Below are 18,372 nucleotides of genomic sequence, written 5' to 3' on the forward strand. Positions count from 1 at the left end.
AGTCAGGCTACAGGTTATCATCAGTGCAGATTTGACCACCATGCTCAGTGAAGGCAGTAATTATTTCCTTCAGGTTCAATTCCTTTCTCTTCCTATCCCCCTGAGATGGAATCTCACTATGTAGCTCTGGCTGGCCTAGAATTCAGAAATCTGCCTGCCATCAATTAAAGGAGTCCTGAGATTAGAGAGTGTACTTACACTCAGCTTTCTACAATCTACCAGTTACCTAACTGGAGGCTCACTTCCTGTTGCAGTAAATCATTTTCTTTTTTTTTTTTTGCTTTTTCATAACAGGGTTTCTCTGTGTAGCCCTGGCTGTCCTGGAACTCACTCTGAGGACCAGGCTGGCCTCGAACTCAGAAATCTGCCTGCCTCTGCCTCCCAAGTGCTGGGATTAAAGGCGTGCGCCACCACCGCCCGGCACAGTAAATAATTTTAAAGCCCTCTGAAAACCACCTGACTGTAAAATACTAAGTCATAGCTAATCCATAGCTAAATGCACTATGTTGTTAATACAATGTTGCATGCCTCTACTGTAAATGAACATTTTAATTTTACTTCTTTCAGTATTGCTTAGTGTAGTTGCTCAGAGGTAATGCAGAAACACTGTCAGACACTTTTAAAGCCGTCTTTAATTTCCAATTCATGAGTTAAGGAGTTGGAGACACACACGCCAACGTTAATTCAAGGGCTCAAGAGTGTAGGGTATAAATGTGTACAGCAGATACTAATTTGTGTATTTTAACCTTTCACTTATAAATTAAGAAACCAAGTCACTTCCTTCATCTGAAGCATTCTTGCCAAATAAATATTTCCTGAAACTGAAATACAAAAAAAAATTGTTACTGGTAAGGAGTGGGAGAATTCTTGAACATAATCTGGCACCAGATTCTAAACCCTTTGCAGTACTCCGAAGTAAATCGAAGTATCAGGAGTGGCTATTTGTCAGATTGTAACACAACAGATCCTGTGAGTGAGATTCAAGCCGGGCTATGGGACAGTTGGCAGGTGAGTGTAGAGGGAAGTGTTGCTCCCACTGGGTACTAAGCAATGATCAATGATTGCTGGCTATTGCAAAATGCCCCCTGGCATCTATTTTAGGGTACCTCTAAAAGGAGACTGCATCTCCTGACTGAGTAATCACATCACTTGCTTCATGATCCCAACTCAGAAGCTGGATCAAGTCGTCACTGTATTATCTACTAAAAGTGCCCCCCACTCAAGCAAGCACAAAGCATTTCGTGTACACAAGACGGGCTAAAGTTATATAGCTGAGGGTGACCTTGGATTTCTGATCCCTGTATACCACTACGCATGATTTACCTGACACCGGGAAATAAATTCAGGGCATCTTGTGTGCTAGGCAAGCCATCTATGCACCGAGCTATACTTCCAACCTTCTACTAAGTAAATTTTATAACAGCCAACTTGGATTTAAGAATGCAGTTTATAAGTCTTTAAATTCTTATTAGATTCAAGGTATTTCTTGGATGTTATTGCAGGACATTGCTGTACTCACAGAAAATATAAAGCAAACCTCAGTTTATACTATACAGGTAAGTTTATAATGCAAAGGGACTTTTAGCACCATATATACACAATCTCAATAAAGTCAAAATTTTTAGTAATCATGACAGCAGCTTTCTCCCAATAAGCACGTTTATTTATGGGCTATGCGGTAATAGTGTATCATTTAATTAAAAAGCAAGAACCTATAGATCAACACTTTTTAAGTGCTAGACTGGCATGTAAAGCTTTAAACATGTAAGATGGAGTATCATTTTCTTTCCAATTTTCAAAAAAATCCCGTTCATTTAATGAGCATGAACTAGGAAAATGAAACATTTCAGATTATTCAAAGTTAAAATTTATTAAGCCATCATGTGCCAAATACTCAGGTTTAAATTAATTTCAAAATATATACAGGCATGTAATGAACTTAAAAATGAGAAAACTGGACTGAGAACAACTGCACAGAGCTACAAGTGACTGATGGAACTGAATTAAAAAAAAAAAACAAAAAAAAACAAGGTCCTCCGTTACAAACTGTTTTCCCTCGGTACCCACCATTCAATTGACTCATATTATCTAGACCTTTAAAGAGCAATTTTTAATAAAAAGCACTTGGTAACCCTAACAAATTTGTCCATAAATTGAAATGATAGTAACTGAATCCATTGTTTTCTACAATTTAATTTTAAGCAAAGTGACCTCAGTGACAAATGTGTTTCATCATTTATTTAGATGCTGAAGCTCTCGCACTAAGTTTTTACAAGCTGGTGAACACTGACAAACTATGTCTCCCACATAACTATAACCACACATTCCCAGACAGTATAAATATATGGTTGAACTAACATTAATACACATCACCATTTTATCGATTACATAATAAAACAAATGATCAAGTATCCAATTATTAAGTTACATAGCTCAAAAGGCGTAAAAAATATTTCTGCTCAGTTCATTAGCAGATCCCACTTTTTTCTTTTTTGCAAGAGATTGGGAAGAGAAGGGGAAAACCATAATTCAAACAAGTTGGAAAACTTCTGATAGGCATGGAGAAAACAAGAATTTCAGAAATTTTGATTAAGAATTGGTTAGCTACAACAATGTATCTCTATGTCTTAAAAATATTTACTAACTTAAAGAGCATACTCTACATGTTCTTCACAAGACAAAGGCAACATATTACTAAAAATATTTACTAGCCTCCTCTTGTTTCTTTTTCAGGCCCTCCATTAGGTTGCACCTCTGAGTGCAAACATTAAATTAACTATAAGGCTTTTTTGTCTGGAGACATTATTGAAGATATGTGCTTCTGTAACAAAGTTGATTTTCAAAAGGAGGTTTCCCAAAACAGCACAACATAAAGACAGAGACATTAAATAATCAGCACAAGACAGTTAAAAAAAAAGATGGCTAAGCAAACCTGATGTATTCTGGTGAAAAATGGGAGATGTAAACAGTGAGCAGGCAGATAAGAAAGAAGCCCTGCAGTGTTTGAAATGACTGAAGGAATACACCATGGAAGGTCTAGAGAGATCTTAGTTCCTGCAATTTTGGTTCTGTATGATGCTAAAAATATACAGGTATTGTGCTGGGTATTTTGGCACCTACTCCTTCTAAATTCCTTATAGACTAATAATATTCTGGCACAGGAGTACATTTAATGACAAAACTCAATACCTTATTTTAGGAAAGGTCAACTGGTACAAATAATAAGCACATTTTAAATGCTGACCAGCAAAAATCATTTGCTAAGTGTCCAAACATGTTGATCATAGCCCAAATATAGAGGTTACAATTCTGTCAAGCTTGTGGCCTGGTAAAACTGGTTTTCAATATTCCTGTGGAGCTTCAGCAGACTTACTCGGTAAACCGAGACATTGGGTAACTATGTATGACAAATCAGGTCTCATCTGAATTTCCACTTCCAAGGCAATGGCATCAGGCACCCCAGTTTTATTGAATACAACAGTTGTTTCTATGACCATTGGAATCCTTGAAGCGGAGCCGCATTTTTGGACGGTACTTCTCCAGATACAAAAGTTGCTTGCTGTTAAAAGCTCCGCGCCGCTTTCTGAAAGGAAGAAAAAGACAACTCTTTTTGATCATGATTAGAAGGATGGCATTTCTGATAGCAAGGAAAATAAAGACCAAAGGACCCATCTAGAAAACTGAGATTTCTAAATAATGTGCCAAGTTATTTTATTTAACTTTTATCCTATAAATGATTCAGAGACTAGGGCAAAACAACCTCCCCACCTCCAGTTATATAACTCAGCAAACTGTAAAGTAACAAGCACACTGAGTAAAAAAGCAGAAACAATACAAAACAAAAACAAAAAACCCTCAACAATTATCTGCATGAATACAAAAAGGTTGGGTAGGGTCCCCTCCCACCACTAAAATTAGGATAATTTTTAGTTATCCTAAAAATAACAATTAGGGGGACAGTTAAGAACACTTGCTGCTAAAACCAGGACCTGGTTTAAGTTCCCAACACCCACATGGTGGCCCACAGCTGCCCATTACTACACTCCCATGAATTCAATGCTGTTTTCTCACCTCTAAGGGCCACAGGCACACAACATATACACAGAGAAACACACAGGTCCAAACAAAGAAAATTAGTTGATACATAGTTTGGATTTACTTAAGTCAGATATTTAATAAGAAAACACAAGCAGGCATGGAAGAGGACGGTACATTACTTACTGTCTTATGAACTGTACTGCATCTTCATATTTCATTCCACCTTCAATTAATGCTAGGGCAACAAGCACCGGAGCTCTGGTGAGATAAAAATGTTGATCACTAAACCCTGTAAAACTGTTCATATACCCTAGATCTAAAAATATAACTCAATTCAATGATAGCCTTATATTAAAAATCCTAGAGCTTAGTTTTGATGCTACAAGCTTAAAATCTCAGCTCCTTGGAAAGCTGAGGCATGAAGATTACAATTTCAAAGCCTGCTAGAAGTGACTTCAAGACCAGCTGGGACAGCTCAGTTGACTGAAAATAAGACAGCTGGAAAAGTAGAGGTATAGCATAATGTTAGTGTCCTGTTTAGCATGCAGGAGGGGCCAGGGTCAATCCCAAAGAAAAGAAAGCATCTTAACCATTAGTACTTCCAACTTAGACCTTTATCTAGAACAGCAGTTCTCAACCTGTGGACTCCATATCAGATCTGTGTATTATGATTCATAACAGTAGCAACAAAATGTTATGGCTGGAGGTCATCAGAGCATGAGGAACTGTATTACAGGGCTGCAGCAGTAGGAAGGGTGAGACTCACTGATCTACAAGGAAAATAGGTATTTCCTTACCTGCCAAGGCCTGCGACACAATGGACAGCAATACAGCAACCAGGTTCTTCACGAAACTTAATCTTCACAAGACTTAACCAGTCATCAACAATCTGGTTGGATGGTGGTGCACCATCATCAAAAGGCCAGTCCTGATCCAAAAGAAATGTTTTAGAGTTTTAACTTAGCCAATCTCCAAATCCAAGAGAGACAGGCAGTATGCTGAGTTCATAGTACTTTCCTGGCTAACTAGGCCATGCAGCAAGACACTCACACACATGTTACTATTGTATGATTTTGCCTTGACTTAAAAAACATGAAGTCTGTTATGAATAAACTTCTGTAGTGTAACAGACAGGAAAACTCAAGTACTTACAAGAACATGAATGCCTTCTTTCTCCACAAGAGTAGTGTCGTAAGTTGCTTCACATACTCTTACTATTGTGGTAACTCCATACTTCTTAAGTTCCTAGGAAACAATGCATACATACATTAAAACCAGTGAGGTCTTTGGAACCAGTCTTACTGTGCCATATGCTATCTGCACCATTTTTGATCATGCCGGTAAACAAATGGCAAAATCTGCTCTGCATGTTTCACATTCTAAGTGTAAAGAGGATTGCTAAATGCTATGTTATGTTGGGGGGAAACAAACAAACACAAACTCTGGTAAAGTAAAGCAAGCAAGCAAACAAACCCAAACCCAAAATTCTAATTTCCATGAGTACTCGGGTGCTCCGTGGAGAGGCCACCAGGTCAACCTCCGGTGCTATTCACTTCATTTTGAGACATGACCTCTCACTATCTGGCACCTTGCCAGCAGGCTAGGCTGGCCAGCCACTAAATCCAAGGTGTCCCTGCTCGATGTACAACAGCTCAAGGCTTTCTAAATATGGACTTTGAAGAAGCAGCAGGGATGCCAACAGGAGCAGTAAAGCGCTATACTGACTGAACCTCCTCAGACCTAAGTCAGAATAATTTCAAAGGCTCAAATCTGGACTTCAATTTTAGAAAGTTACTTACCATTTAAAAAAACACACAAGGATGCAGTAAGTAATTTTAATTCAACTCTGCCAACATTCAAACATTATAATTCAAAATCTAAAACAATTATGTAACATTCAAATATTTCTCTATTTGCTATCCAAGCATCTGTAGCTCTTTAAACCTCATAAATGCATGCTCACATAAGTTACTTGGCATTAAAATTCCTTTCAGCTCCTAGTATAAGCAAGTTGTAAGGCCATCAGAAAACAGCAGAATTGCCAGTTGAAAATTAGATTCAAAGCAAAAATAAAATCAGACACTAACTAACCCAAGTTTACTATACTAGGCTAAGAAGATATATGAAAAAAGTCTAAGTGGCAGTCTCTGCCTTGTAAATTTAACTAAGCAAACCCAAAGGCACGTAGTTCTCAAAGCGTAGCACACCTCTACAATCAAAAGTACATCCTTTCTGGGTGTGAGAACTACAGTCACAACATTTTCAAGCCGACCCACTATTAAACTGCCACCAATTAGGACATGAAAAATCGTAATCTTACCTCTATAAATTTGTTTAAGGTTGCATTGGTTGGATTGTGTGTAATAAGAAATCTCATGTTCTTGTATGTGACTTCCACAGGAGCAGGGCGGTTCATTCGAGCCATGTTAATTTAGTTTAAAAAAACACCCACAAGGGCTATGAAAGAATTAAAAAACTGAATACAGAAACGATTCAAAACAAAAAAACAAAAACAAAAAACCTGAAGTCTACTTCAATATTCAATATACTCCACTTGAAATTCTCAGTGCTTTGAGTATGAATTGGGAGAAACGGGCAATGAAATGAACCTCCTAACAAGAAGCGGTGATTCTTCAATCCAGTAAGACCGAGGCAATACAAAGGAAGTGCACTGAGGTTTACCCCATCCAGGTCTGAGCTCTTGGAAATGCTCTGCAGATTTCAATTCAACACGCCTGTGTCCGGGTTATCCACTCCTATGGGGGCTTCTTGGTGGAGTAGTAATGAATTTCTACAGTTCACTTGTCTGCATAGAGGTCGTGCTGTGCCTGGCAGTAATCTCCACTGCCCTTCAGAAACTCCATAAATGTGTGACCGAGAACACCACAGAACTGCTGTTTAGAAGAAAAAGAAAGCAAGAAAGGGAAAAAAGTTATTTTCTAATTCAAAAGGAATGTCATGCTTTTTCCACCAAGTACACAACTGTTCAAATTAGAGACAAACTAACTTGATATCAACTTATTTGCATTACAGAATTCAAGGTTACTGCATTTGAAATCAATGGGCCTAAAGCAAGCAGTCACAAGCCCATGAAAGTGAAGCTGCTAACAATGTTCAGAGAGGGTCACTGCTACATTTGGAATCCCACGTACACATCCATATGCACATACGTAATTACTCCTCTTTTCAGTTATTCTTTTTCTGGACAAAACTACGTACATGTTTTCTACACTGCCTTGGCCTGCTGTTTAAACACTACATAAACTCCATGCAGTCTCAAACTTCGATGCTCTCAGTTTTTGTATAATTCACTGAACTAACAGAGAATGATTTCAGTTGCCCACTAGTTCTTCGATTTTATGTTATTAAATTACTGTGATCAAAGGAAGGAGATATCTGTTATATGGTCTCCCCCCCCCAAAAGCATTTTTATTTGTCTCTAAAGTTTAAAATTTAAGGCCAGTCCATTTCCCTTTTGTATTTTGTAGCAGTTCCTTGACATTACAATTTATGCCCATTTATAGCTTTAGGTAAAGCAAGTCCTAGTGTAAGCGTATCATCAAGCACTTCAAGCACATAGGAAGGAACTGGCACTGTCACCATACTCTGGAGGGGAAGTGTGTGGGAGGGTGGGGTTCTATCATGATGGGACTTACAAGACACTGGACTCATCTCTATGCCTGGAATGCCAGGCCATCTTGTTTCTATAACCACACTGCACTGAGTGATCTCCCAGTGAAACTGTAAGCAATCTCCTACTTAAATACTCCTAAGAGCTTTTACGCCGTCTCTTTGGATCAGATTGGCTCTTGTAAATACAATTTACTTAGGTCTTTAACCATATCCTATTTAAGTTATGTTCAAATAAAATATACACAATAATATCTTTCCACTATTTTAAAACTCTTAATTCCACTTTTCTGCTGTAAAACTAAAATACAATTCAAATATGAAAAAAGGAATGTTAAGAGTTTTATAATGGTCTCAAACACAATGTAACTATAAACATTGAGAAATACATTTCCATAAGTTCCTTTAAATCATATTCATGTGTCAGCAAATAGTGTATTCATATTCACACTATATTTTTTCAGACTTTACACAAAAAACCCTTTCAAATAAACCCAGTAGAAGTAAATGGGGCTTAACAAAACCCTTTACTGCCTATCTACTCTAGGCAGTTTGCAGAGGAATGAAGAAAAGCAGTTGCACTCAGTAACAAGAACACTCAATGACAACAACCATTGTCCTTCAGAGCAAACTACTGAAGTAAAATCTTAAGACAAAATCGGAATCTGACTTAAATTCCGACTATTTTTCTGGTGAAACAATGAACTAGTCCCCAAAATTCTATTTACCAGAAGATACCACAAGCAAGACAACTTATTCCCAACATGTGTCCTCACAAGATACATCTGTCCAGTGAGATATAAAAACCCAGTGTATAAATTACCAGTGAAGATAAGAGTACTCCCTGAAGTACTAATAACAATCTAAAAATAACTTTCCTATCTATCTATCTATCTATCTATCTATCTATCTATCTATCTACCTAGGCACAAGTTTCTTGTCCTAAAGTTTTTTCTTTTGCTCTTTTTTTTTTGGGGGGGGTAATTTTGGCACTTATCGAACATTCATAGACAGGACCTACAAAGCTTTAAAGAGTTCCATTAGAAGCTGGACAGCAGCAAGATTTTTTTTTTCCTTAACTGCTTTGAAATGAGTGGAGCCACCCAGTGGCTGGAGGACGCTTCTGTTCAAACAGTGGAGACCACCGACATCCTTGTTAACATACCCCCATTCCCTCGCCGGCAAAAAAACTAATCATGATAGGCAGCTACGACACCAGAAGAGATCTTTCAATTTTAATTGCATGCACCAACAGCACATAACCAGAAAAAAATGACCATTTGTGTGTGTGTGTAGCATTAGCTTAAGTCTGTCGGACTGCAGAATCAAACCAGTCTGTGGAATGATCTGCTTTATCCAATTCTGTTCCAAAGACACTCAGGTTTCAGGTAACGCGCCCAATCTAGTGCGTGTGAAGCGCTGTTTCTTTCCGGGAACATATCGCGCTTTTCTGGGTTTCCAACCGTTTAAGCCGGCACCAAGCAAACAGCTAAAAACCAAGTCAGGATGCACGACCCCCCCACCCAAACCCCCGTATCCAGACCTCCGGTCAGTCCATGGACCGTTCCCACACCGTGGAAATTTCGGCTCACCGGCGGTGGAATGGTGCAGGGCTGCTCGCTCAACAGGAGCCGCGCAGTTCTGACCAGCAGCTCCTGTTGCTCCCGGCCCTAGAGCGGCCGGCCCCACGCGCAGCCCGCCTCGGGGCCGGGTAAGGGACCCCCTCCGCCGCCCGGGTCGCCCCTACCGACGCCCGGCGGCGATCGGGCAAGCCCGGGCTTGAGCGGCGCGCACAGCCGCGAGGTCCGCAATCACGGGTTCGCGGTGGCGAGCGCGGGCGGCCACCGAGGCCATCTTGGGAGGCCCCGGGCGCCCGGTCCCGGTCCCCCTGCCGCCCCGCCCCGGCCACGTCCACGACAGCCGCGCGGCTTCTCGGAACAAAGGCCGCCGGGTCGCACGCGCACAAAGCCGCTGGGCTGCCCCGCCGGCCGCTCCCGGTCCGGGTCCCGCCGCCGGCGTCCCGGTCGGCCGGCCACCCTCCCTCTCCTTCAGTCGCCCGCTCTAACAAAGGCCGGGCCCGCGGTACTCACAGGAATATGTCTACTCATTGAAGATTGTGGCCTAATCATACAGCCGATCCCGAGGCGGCGCAGGCGGCGGCGGCAGGGCAGGCGGCGGTGGGCGTCGCGGGGCGGCGGCGGCGATGCAGGCGGCGGGGGCACCAGACGACCATGCAGTGAGCTGCCTGAGGAGCGTCGCCGAGCCGGCCGCAGCCTAGAGCCAATGCACGCGGCCAAGCGCCCTTGCGTCACAAGCCCGCCCCTTTATAGCCGGAGCGACGTGCGCACCGGCGGCGGCCAATCACAGCGCGGGACGCCTGCGGCGCGGGGCGGGGCCCGGGACGCAGACGTCACTCGCGGCGGCTGCCGCCGGTGCGAACCGGTTGATGAATGGCGCGGAGTGCTAGCGGGTCTTCACCACCGAACGCTCTGGTCGCTAGAGCCGCGAGTTCGCCTCAACTTGGAACGCCGCTCCGGCGGGAGGGACCTTGTAGCCCGAGGCCATAGCTCTATCGAGCTGGCCAACGGTTTACCTTGGCACTTGCCCCCCAGGATCTCCGTCATCACCCCATATTGATGTCGCATGACCGCTGGGCGGGTGACTCACCGCTCCAGAGCCCGGCTCTAGGCTGGGACTAGGGAATCTCGTCACCACCGGCACCTCCACGTGTGGGAAGGCTCTCCGTAGAGATTAGCCCGTGAAACGCGGGAATGTCCCTATTTTTTTTTTTTTAAAGACAAGTGAAGCCTGGTTGTTCCCGAACCGTTCTCCTCACCCCCCCCTTTTTTAGGTTACACCCCCAAACTGCTGATGCTGGCAACTGCAGTTGGCTCGATTGTGGCATTTCGAAATCACATGCATCCTTTGTACTGCTACTCACTCACAGATAATGAAAGGTTAGCTTTTGCTAAGGGGAAGCTTTTTTTTTCTTTTCTTTTTTTTTAAAAAATTAAGAATCTTCGGCTTTATCAAGGGACTAATGTAGTTTGTGACAAAAACTAAGCTTTCCCCTTTTGTTGATCTTCCTGTTCCAGTGTCCTTTTAGTCTAGGTTTCTAAGTGAAGCCTGAGCTCAGCTGTTTCTGTATCATACAAGGGCAGCTTTCATCCGAAAACCTTTTCTCGCTCGTCTAGGACAGGTAAACAGGACCTTTACCTGCTTTGAAGAACTCAGCTTTCCAATGACACTGAGGCCTTTTGTTCCCTGTTTTTCTGCACGTTAGATTCGAGAAACCATAAGAATCAAGTTGTGCCCACCCTTTCTGTGTACTGCGTTTTGTGATTAGGATTTCTAGTTAGAGACTTTCCTTGCAGTTACTCAACTGTCTTATAAACATGTACTCTGTAAGCAAAGTAAGTGCATTAAAAAGGGGGGGGGAGCAGACCTTTAATAACAGCAGCAACAACAAAAGGCAACTCATCGTCATTAAAAAATGCTTGCCCAGAAATCCATTTAAAGTCAAGAAGCTGAGACAGATCCCTTCACAAATAGAGATAAAGTTGGGTAACTATTCAATTATGTAAGTCCTAAGAAAATGCAGGAAGATTAAAAGAAAAATCTTGGGACAGTAAAGTGAAGTCGAGCAGATCAGGAAACTCAACAGAAGACAGATTCAGTATTACAGAACTAAAACCTTTCATATGGCCAGTAACTTTGGTAAGTATTAACTTGAGCGTGAGGGAAAACATGGACAGAATGAATTAGAGAATAGCTTGGCCAACTTGTATAATAACATACTTAGACATATTAAATCAGCATCTCTTACCCCAAAGGTTGGTCAACACAGTCAAACAAAAATAATGACACCTTTCCCGAAGGGGAATTTGGTGAGCTAAAATAACTCAGCAAGTAGTAAGCAACAGTAAATCAATGTCTTAGTTTTCTAATACAACCTGTGATGCAAATTGTGAGCTGTGTAATCCACAGATCCTGTAATTGCTGACAGTAGTTGCTGCTGTATGATACTTGACTAGCTCTCCTCTTTGAGCTCTAGAAGTTTGACTTCTGTCAGGAAGAGGAATCGTCTCTATGGGGATTATCCTTTTATAAGGAATTGCCACCCAGTCCTATTCTGGAAAGGGACATAATTCTGTCCTTTGCTGCTGAAAGAATGTATCTTAAACCAGATACAGATTTGCTGGCCAGTCAACTAAATTTTTACAAGGAGGTCATGGCCTATCTCTTTGGCAGCCACTGGTTACTTGGTGTCTTGGGCTGGTTTATCGGTTTGCTGAGGGTTTCTGTTCTAGTCGTTGAGTAGTTGGAAGCTGATCTCAGGAGTAACCATCCCAACACTGAGCAAGGTTCAAGTCAATAGGACTTACCCACTGGTGGCTGGGACATTAAGCACCCTCTATTTAGCAGATGTTAAGAGAATAAAACAACTTTGAAAAACTAGTGATTAGACTCCAGAAACCCTAAGTGGAAGAGAACCACTTCTGCCAAACAAGATGCTCACTGGAAGCTCCTTAGTAAAACCTGTCCTTGGAGCTTTTATCCGAATAGCCAAGTATAAAAAACAGTACCTAGAAGATAACAGATGAAGGGAAGGTCACTATGGAAGATTAAAGACAGCTACAGCCGAGCAGTGGTGGCTCATGCCTTTAATCCCAGCACTTGGGAGGCAGAGGCAGGAGGATTTCTGAGTTCAAGGCCAGCCTGGTCTACAGAGTGAGTTCCAGGACAGCCAGGGCTATAAAGAGAAACCCTGTCTCGAAAAACAAAACAAACAAACAAAAAAATAAAGACGGCTACAGATCAAATCCAAACGAGAATAGAGAATCTTCAAGCATAGCGCATCTGTAAACAACAATCTCATTTATGCCAAGTGTCTAAAAAGATTTCATTCTCCGAATCTTTTGGATTGTGTGGGGCCATAAAGGCCCACGGAAGGATTGCATTTACATAGCAAAATGATATTGTTGTATAGAAAGAACATACGTGACAGTATCAACTGAGGAACACAAGTAATGTATATGAGGACTAAGTATATTGGATATGGGCAAATATCTGGATAGCCAGAGCTGAATAGGTGTGTCGATACTTGGGCAGAGCTCCCATTACCGTATTTAAGAAAGTTTTTTTTTTTTTTTTTTTTAGCAAAACTGGGTATACAGCAATGGCCAATGTCGGTATTGCCTAGAATAGCAATTAGTAAAACTAAAAACTAAAACATACCCTATGGATACATTTTTTTTTTTTTTTTGGATCAGCCTGGGTCTAGTTATACAGACCTGTAATCTCAATTACTTTGGAAGCCAGAGGATCCAGCGTTCATTCTGTCTCCAAAAGCAAAACTGTACTGGATGGGTTAAGAGTCCCGTGTTGCTCTTCTAGAAGACCGGGTTTACCAGCACCTGTGTTGGGCAGCTCATAACCTTTTATAACTCTAGATTCAGGGTTTGTGATGCCCTCCCCTAGCTTCTGCAAGCACCACCTGCTCTCACACAAAAATACACAACTAAAAAGCAACAAGAGCACTGGTGATATAGCTCAGTGGTTAGAGTGCCTTACAAGGTCTTGAGTTCAAGCCCCAGAACTGGAAAAAGGTTAAAAAAAAGAAAAAAGGAACTACTACTATAGTCAGAGATGTTTTGATGAATAAAAACACAGTACTATGTCAAAATTTCTGTTGGAACTTTTACAGCAATTTCCAGTGAGGAGCTAAGTTTGTTTGCAATAAACTTTTCAAGGAATAAACCATAGATGACATCCATAGGCCAATGCAGACCATTATGCCTTACATAAAGTCAGGCAACATAGAAACTTTCAATCACATAGGAGATTACTACAGCTAAATATTCATGAATAAACTCGGGTGTATCAATATTAAGCATCCTTTTTGGGGTTGTGCTTTTGTTTTTAAGGTAAGGTCTCGGGTGATGCAGGCTGGCCTCAAACACTAGCTGACTCTGGCCATGAGCTCCTGATCTTTCTTATTCTACATCCCAAGTGATAATGCTCCAGGTGTGCTTTACTATGCCTGACTAAAATGAAGATAGTAAAGTGTCAAAGTCATAAGAAGTAATAGTTTCTAAAACCAAAACCAGGAACTCAACATTTAAAAAAGTTAAGAAAATTATATAATTTGTATCACTAGCATTTTCTTTCCCTTCTCAAAGTAAACCTGAAAATTTCTCATGCAGTCTTTAAAACAGATATATTCTCTTTTTTGGGGGGGTGGGGAGGACAATGTGTCACCACTGCCTGGCTGATATGTTTTCATTTTAACAGCTACTTAATAAAAAGAATAGTTCCTTGGGAGTGGAGTGTGCACATCAAGATGTGACAAAACAGAGTGGTCATGAGAATAGTATTTTTAACTTGTGATAAAATGATTTCCTTTAGGCTGCATAAAGGTTTACTATGGCCTCAAACAATTCAGGAGTTTCATATCCTGTGGTTCACATTCTGGTACCTGAGGAAATCTAGTTTGAGAAGTATTATTTTTAGAAAATCTGGCATTTGTTTTCCTTGTGATTCTGCAGCCTGAATACAGATCGTTTGGGAATTGGAAATCTGCAGGGCTATAGCTTCCATGTGACTGTCTAGAATTATGTGCTGAATTATGCCAGTCTGAAAGGAAGCAAAAAAAAAATAGCTTAGGAAAAGAGAAGTTACTGTGGAGTGGAGTGTAAGTAAATGTTAAATGTTGGCTGTGTATCCTATGGCAGAGCTGGCACTTGACAGATTTGAATTCTCGGAGTTGGCATTTAGGCTGTAGATAATCCAGACAGACACTGACCGAAGCCACAACGCTCTGGCAGACTTACGTAAGAACATCAACTGTTCTTAAACAATTTCCTGCACACATGGGATCATGGCCTCGTTTAGGAAAGCTGCAGAAGTCATTTTTTTTCCCGGCTAACAGGTGTGACATTTACTTGGGCAGGTGGAGAAAACATTGCCACCTGTGCACTCAGTCATTGGAGGACACTGAATGAGGGCAAATAAGAGCAAAAGCCTTCAGAATTTCTGAAAATGTATAAGAAGTTCTCGTGAATTGTTTCCTTTTTTTAAAAAAATTTCTTTTGAGACAGGGTCTCACTGGCTTGAAACTCACACAGATCTACCTACCTCTGCCTCCCAAGTGCTGGGGTTAAAGGTGTGGGCTACCACATGGACTCTTAGTTGATTCCTTGAATTCTTCATCAATATAGCAGATGTTCAAACAATACTCTGGTATTTAAGTACTTTCCCACCTAAAGTTCTTTTAGAACACCCCATTCCTAGTTTTAACAGCGTTTTTACCTGAGTTTGGAGTCCTAGGCCCTCCTGACTTCATCCTCTGCTTAAGCTGGAGTTCTCACCCATGTGAGTAGCAAACATTTTCCCTACCATAAGATAACATGTATTTGATACCTGCTTGCAACATGCCAGATGCTGTTCTAGGTTGCTGTCATGGCCCTCCGTCCCAATGGAACTTTTTTCGAGATAGGGTTTCTCTGTATATCCCAGGCTGTCCTGGAACTCATTCTGTAGACCAGGCTGGCCTTGAACTCAGAAATCTGCCTGCCTCTGCCTCCCAAGAGCTGGGATTAAAGGCGTGCGCCACCACCTCCTGGCCCAATGGAACTTTTATATAATAAATGAAGACATTAAAAGTAGAGAGCAGGCTGGACATGAAAGCTGGGTGTGGTAGTACATGCCTCTACTCCCAGTGCTTGGGAGGCTGAGGCAAGGGGATCTCTTCTAGGAAGTGAGATCTACAATTCCTTGTACAAGGGCTTGCCAAGGAGATGCATGCCAGCATGACTTGTAGTGAGTCTGTGCAAAAGAACTCATTCAAATCACTGATACTTGTCAGTTCTCATTTATTTTAAGAAACAAAATGATTCTTCTAAGCAGTAATGTAAACATGGTTTATAATGAGAGTCTAGCTGCTTGGTTTCACCTATTCTCAGTTTCATGCCAGATATGATTTCTCAGGGTTTGTTTTCTACCAAAAAACAGTGCAATCACCCAAACATCCTAAATCAACATAAGGTCTTATATCTGCCACATGCCAAGTAATCTTAGGCACAAGGACATTAATATAGCATGTTCTCAGCTATGAAAGTATAAGAGATAGAAAAGGTCTAAAAACGATTAACACACTATGATAAGTGCTGTAGAGGGAGATGAGTGCTCTGTACAGCAGAATATACAAGGAACAAAATGCTCTGCTCATTAGGAGTCAGAAAAGCTGAGGAAAAGCTAATCAATGTTGATGATTCAAGGAGTGAAACTGTTTATGGAAAGGCAATGTCCTGAGCAAAAGAAACTGGATCCGAAGCTGTGGAGGCCTCAGCAAGCAAGACTCTTTATGCTGGAAATCAAGCTTCAAATGGCTAGAAGGGTAACAAAGCAGAGCAGGGCACAATTCTAGTGCTTTCCAAATAGCCTGCTAAAGAGTTGAGTTTATCTGGAAGTTAATGGCATCATCAGAAGAGTTTGAGAAATAGTGAAAATTCAGATTTTTTAGAATACTACTGAAGTAACTAGCCGGGCAGTGGTGGCGCACGCCTTTAATCCCACTTGGGAGGCAGAGGCAAGCGAATTTCTGAGTTCGAGGCCAGCCTGGTCTACAGAGAGAGTTCCAGGACAGCCAGGGCTACACAGAGAAACCCTGTCTCGAAAAACAAAAAACAAAAAACCCAAAACAACAACAAACCCAAACTATTGCAATTGATAGCAAATATGGAAGGACAGGGAGCAGAACACTCAAAAATTGGAACGAAGGAAAGGCATATATCACCATGCCCAGCTGAGTTTAGATTGGCTTATTCAGGGGCTGGGGAATTGCATCAAAGAGAGCTCGTTTAGCATATACAAGTCTAGATTGGATTTCTAGCAGCACAAACAAATTACAATTCTGTAAAGACCTCAGTAGGGCCAGCTGTGGTGCAACATGCTTTTAATCCTAGCAATTAGAAAGCAGAGGCAAGCAGATCTCTCTGAGTTCTAGGACACCCAGTAGCTACACAGGAAGACCCTGTCTTAAAAACAACTCAAAGGAGTAGAAGATCATCCAACTTTATACTTTGGAAAACAGAACTTGGAGAATAAAAGAAACATTCCATCCAAGTGACCACAGAAGAGTCCCTTTTCTCAGAGACTAGAAGTCCTCACTAGCAACATGATTTGCTTCTCCATGCAACTTCCTCAAGTGAAGTCTTTTATACCATCTATATATCATAATGATTGCATTTTACTGACACCAGCAGGATAAGAGTTACCCCAGTTTATAAACGGAGAGGTAGGAAGAAACCCAGTGAAATGAGCCAGTCAAACCTGAACTTCTTTCTTAGACTTGCCTTTCTTTTCATAAAATTGGGATCTGCAGGGTGCAAGATTAAACACTCAGATCTCCTGAGTCATTAGGTTGGTTATACTGTATAGAAATGGCTGAGAATGCCAAGAGTTTCTAGCTGCTGCTGAAGGACACTCACCAATGAAGGCGGAGTGATGGCATAGTTTATGCCTTTGGTAACATAAAATAGGTGCCACACAGGGAGATAAAAGTTTCTGTGATTAGTGCACTGAGTGCATAACCTTTTTTCCCCTGTCGTTCCAAGAGCTATGATTGCTTCAGTAGCAATAGCAGCAATAGGGATGCTTTTGGCAACTCACGATCCATGCCTCTTATCAAAATGGAGAAGTAGGTGAGGCAGCACAGTGGGCTTAGGACCCATATGGTGGAAGGAGAGAACAAGCTCCTACAAGTTCTCTGACCTCCACACACATGCTAATGCATGCACATTTATGCATGGAGACTTAAAACAATTTTTAAGAGATGAAGGTAAGAGTCTGTGTCCAGTCATTTGGAAGGTCTAGATCTACTTTGATTATATTAAAATTTTAAACTATTATAAATTACTTCATGATACTAGGAATTGAGACAAAGGCAGAGACAAGCAGATCCTGGGAGTTTGAGGCCAGCCTTGTGTACATAGTGAATTCTTAGCCAACTAGGATTACATTGTGAGACCTCATATCTAAATAACAAAAAATGATATAAGGATATACAGCTTAAGATAGTTCCCAAATATGATGCAAATGTACATAAGTAACATATGTATTGATAAGGTCTAATAACTAAATTAAGTTTCCTTTGGGTGCTTTTGGAGTCCTGCACAGGAATACTTGCTTCTGTCTGGGAACTTGGCATGTTGTAAGGGAAAGGAGGTAAAGATAATCTTCCAGGGAAGTATCAGAGTCTAGAATAAAGAGTATAAAAATTTCCCATCTCCAGGACACCCCCCAGTATTATAATGGAATGAAAAGAATAATAAGATTCTTTTCATGGGCTTTGACATTTTCAAGAGAGATCAGAAACTTGAGAAGAATAAAAAAAGATTCTTCCATAATGAATTGCACTTTGAAAAAAAAAAAGGACTAAAGAACTGACTTGTAACTAAATACACTCCTGGTGAGAATTATAAAGTCTTTTATTGCTTTGGCTGAGAGCAGTCAACCATCTGCTAATTTGAATATTTGTGCTTTTAGTCTTCTTCATTTAAAAAATATGTAAAACACTAAATAGAATAAAAGAGAAAAAATGTCATAGACATTTTCTAGTTTGGTAATGGAATTTCCCACCATGCCTATAAGCTTACTGAAATAAGACCAGACCACTAATTGGGATGTTCTGCTAGGATCCTT

At 41.1% G+C, this 18,372-nt stretch overlaps 1 protein-coding gene across 2 annotated transcripts; it reads right to left on the bottom strand.

Moving 5' to 3' along the window:
• Positions 1 to 1,844: 1,844 nt before the first annotated feature.
• On the bottom strand, positions 1,845 to 9,920 carry Ptp4a1 (protein tyrosine phosphatase 4A1). 2 transcript variants are annotated; one of them, XM_028775484.1, is made up of 6 exons: positions 9,759 to 9,920; positions 6,359 to 6,932; positions 5,191 to 5,283; positions 4,836 to 4,966; positions 4,222 to 4,296; positions 1,845 to 3,583 (listed from the first exon to the last, which is right to left on the bottom strand). In XM_028775484.1, the coding sequence occupies exons 2-6, from the start codon at positions 6,461 to 6,463 to the stop codon at positions 3,466 to 3,468; spliced, it is 522 nt and encodes a 173-aa protein (XP_028631317.1). In that variant the 5' UTR covers positions 6,464 to 6,932; positions 9,759 to 9,920; the 3' UTR covers positions 1,845 to 3,465. The 2 variants fall into 2 exon arrangements, with proteins under 2 accessions (XP_028631317.1, XP_028631318.1); XM_028775485.1 differs by having other exon boundaries at positions 6,359 to 6,929; positions 9,759 to 9,857.
• Positions 9,921 to 18,372: the final 8,452 nt, after the last annotated feature.

This window comes from Grammomys surdaster, unplaced genomic scaffold (genome assembly GCF_004785775.1).
Source record: "Grammomys surdaster isolate TR1022 unplaced genomic scaffold, NIH_TR_1.0 255, whole genome shotgun sequence".
Taxonomy (NCBI): Eukaryota; Metazoa; Chordata; class Mammalia; order Rodentia; family Muridae; genus Grammomys; species Grammomys surdaster.

Coding starts and splice junctions, on each gene's coding strand:
- Ptp4a1 (XM_028775484.1), bottom strand. CDS start 6,463: ATGGCTCGAATGAACCGCCCTGCTCCTGTGGAAGTCACATACAAGAAC. Junction 5,284..6,358: donor CCTTAAACAAATTTATAGAG/GTAAGATTACGA, acceptor ATTGTTTCCTAG/GAACTTAAGAAGTATGGAGT. Junction 4,967..5,190: donor AAGAAGGCATTCATGTTCTT/GTAAGTACTTGA, acceptor CTTTTGGATCAG/GACTGGCCTTTTGATGATGG.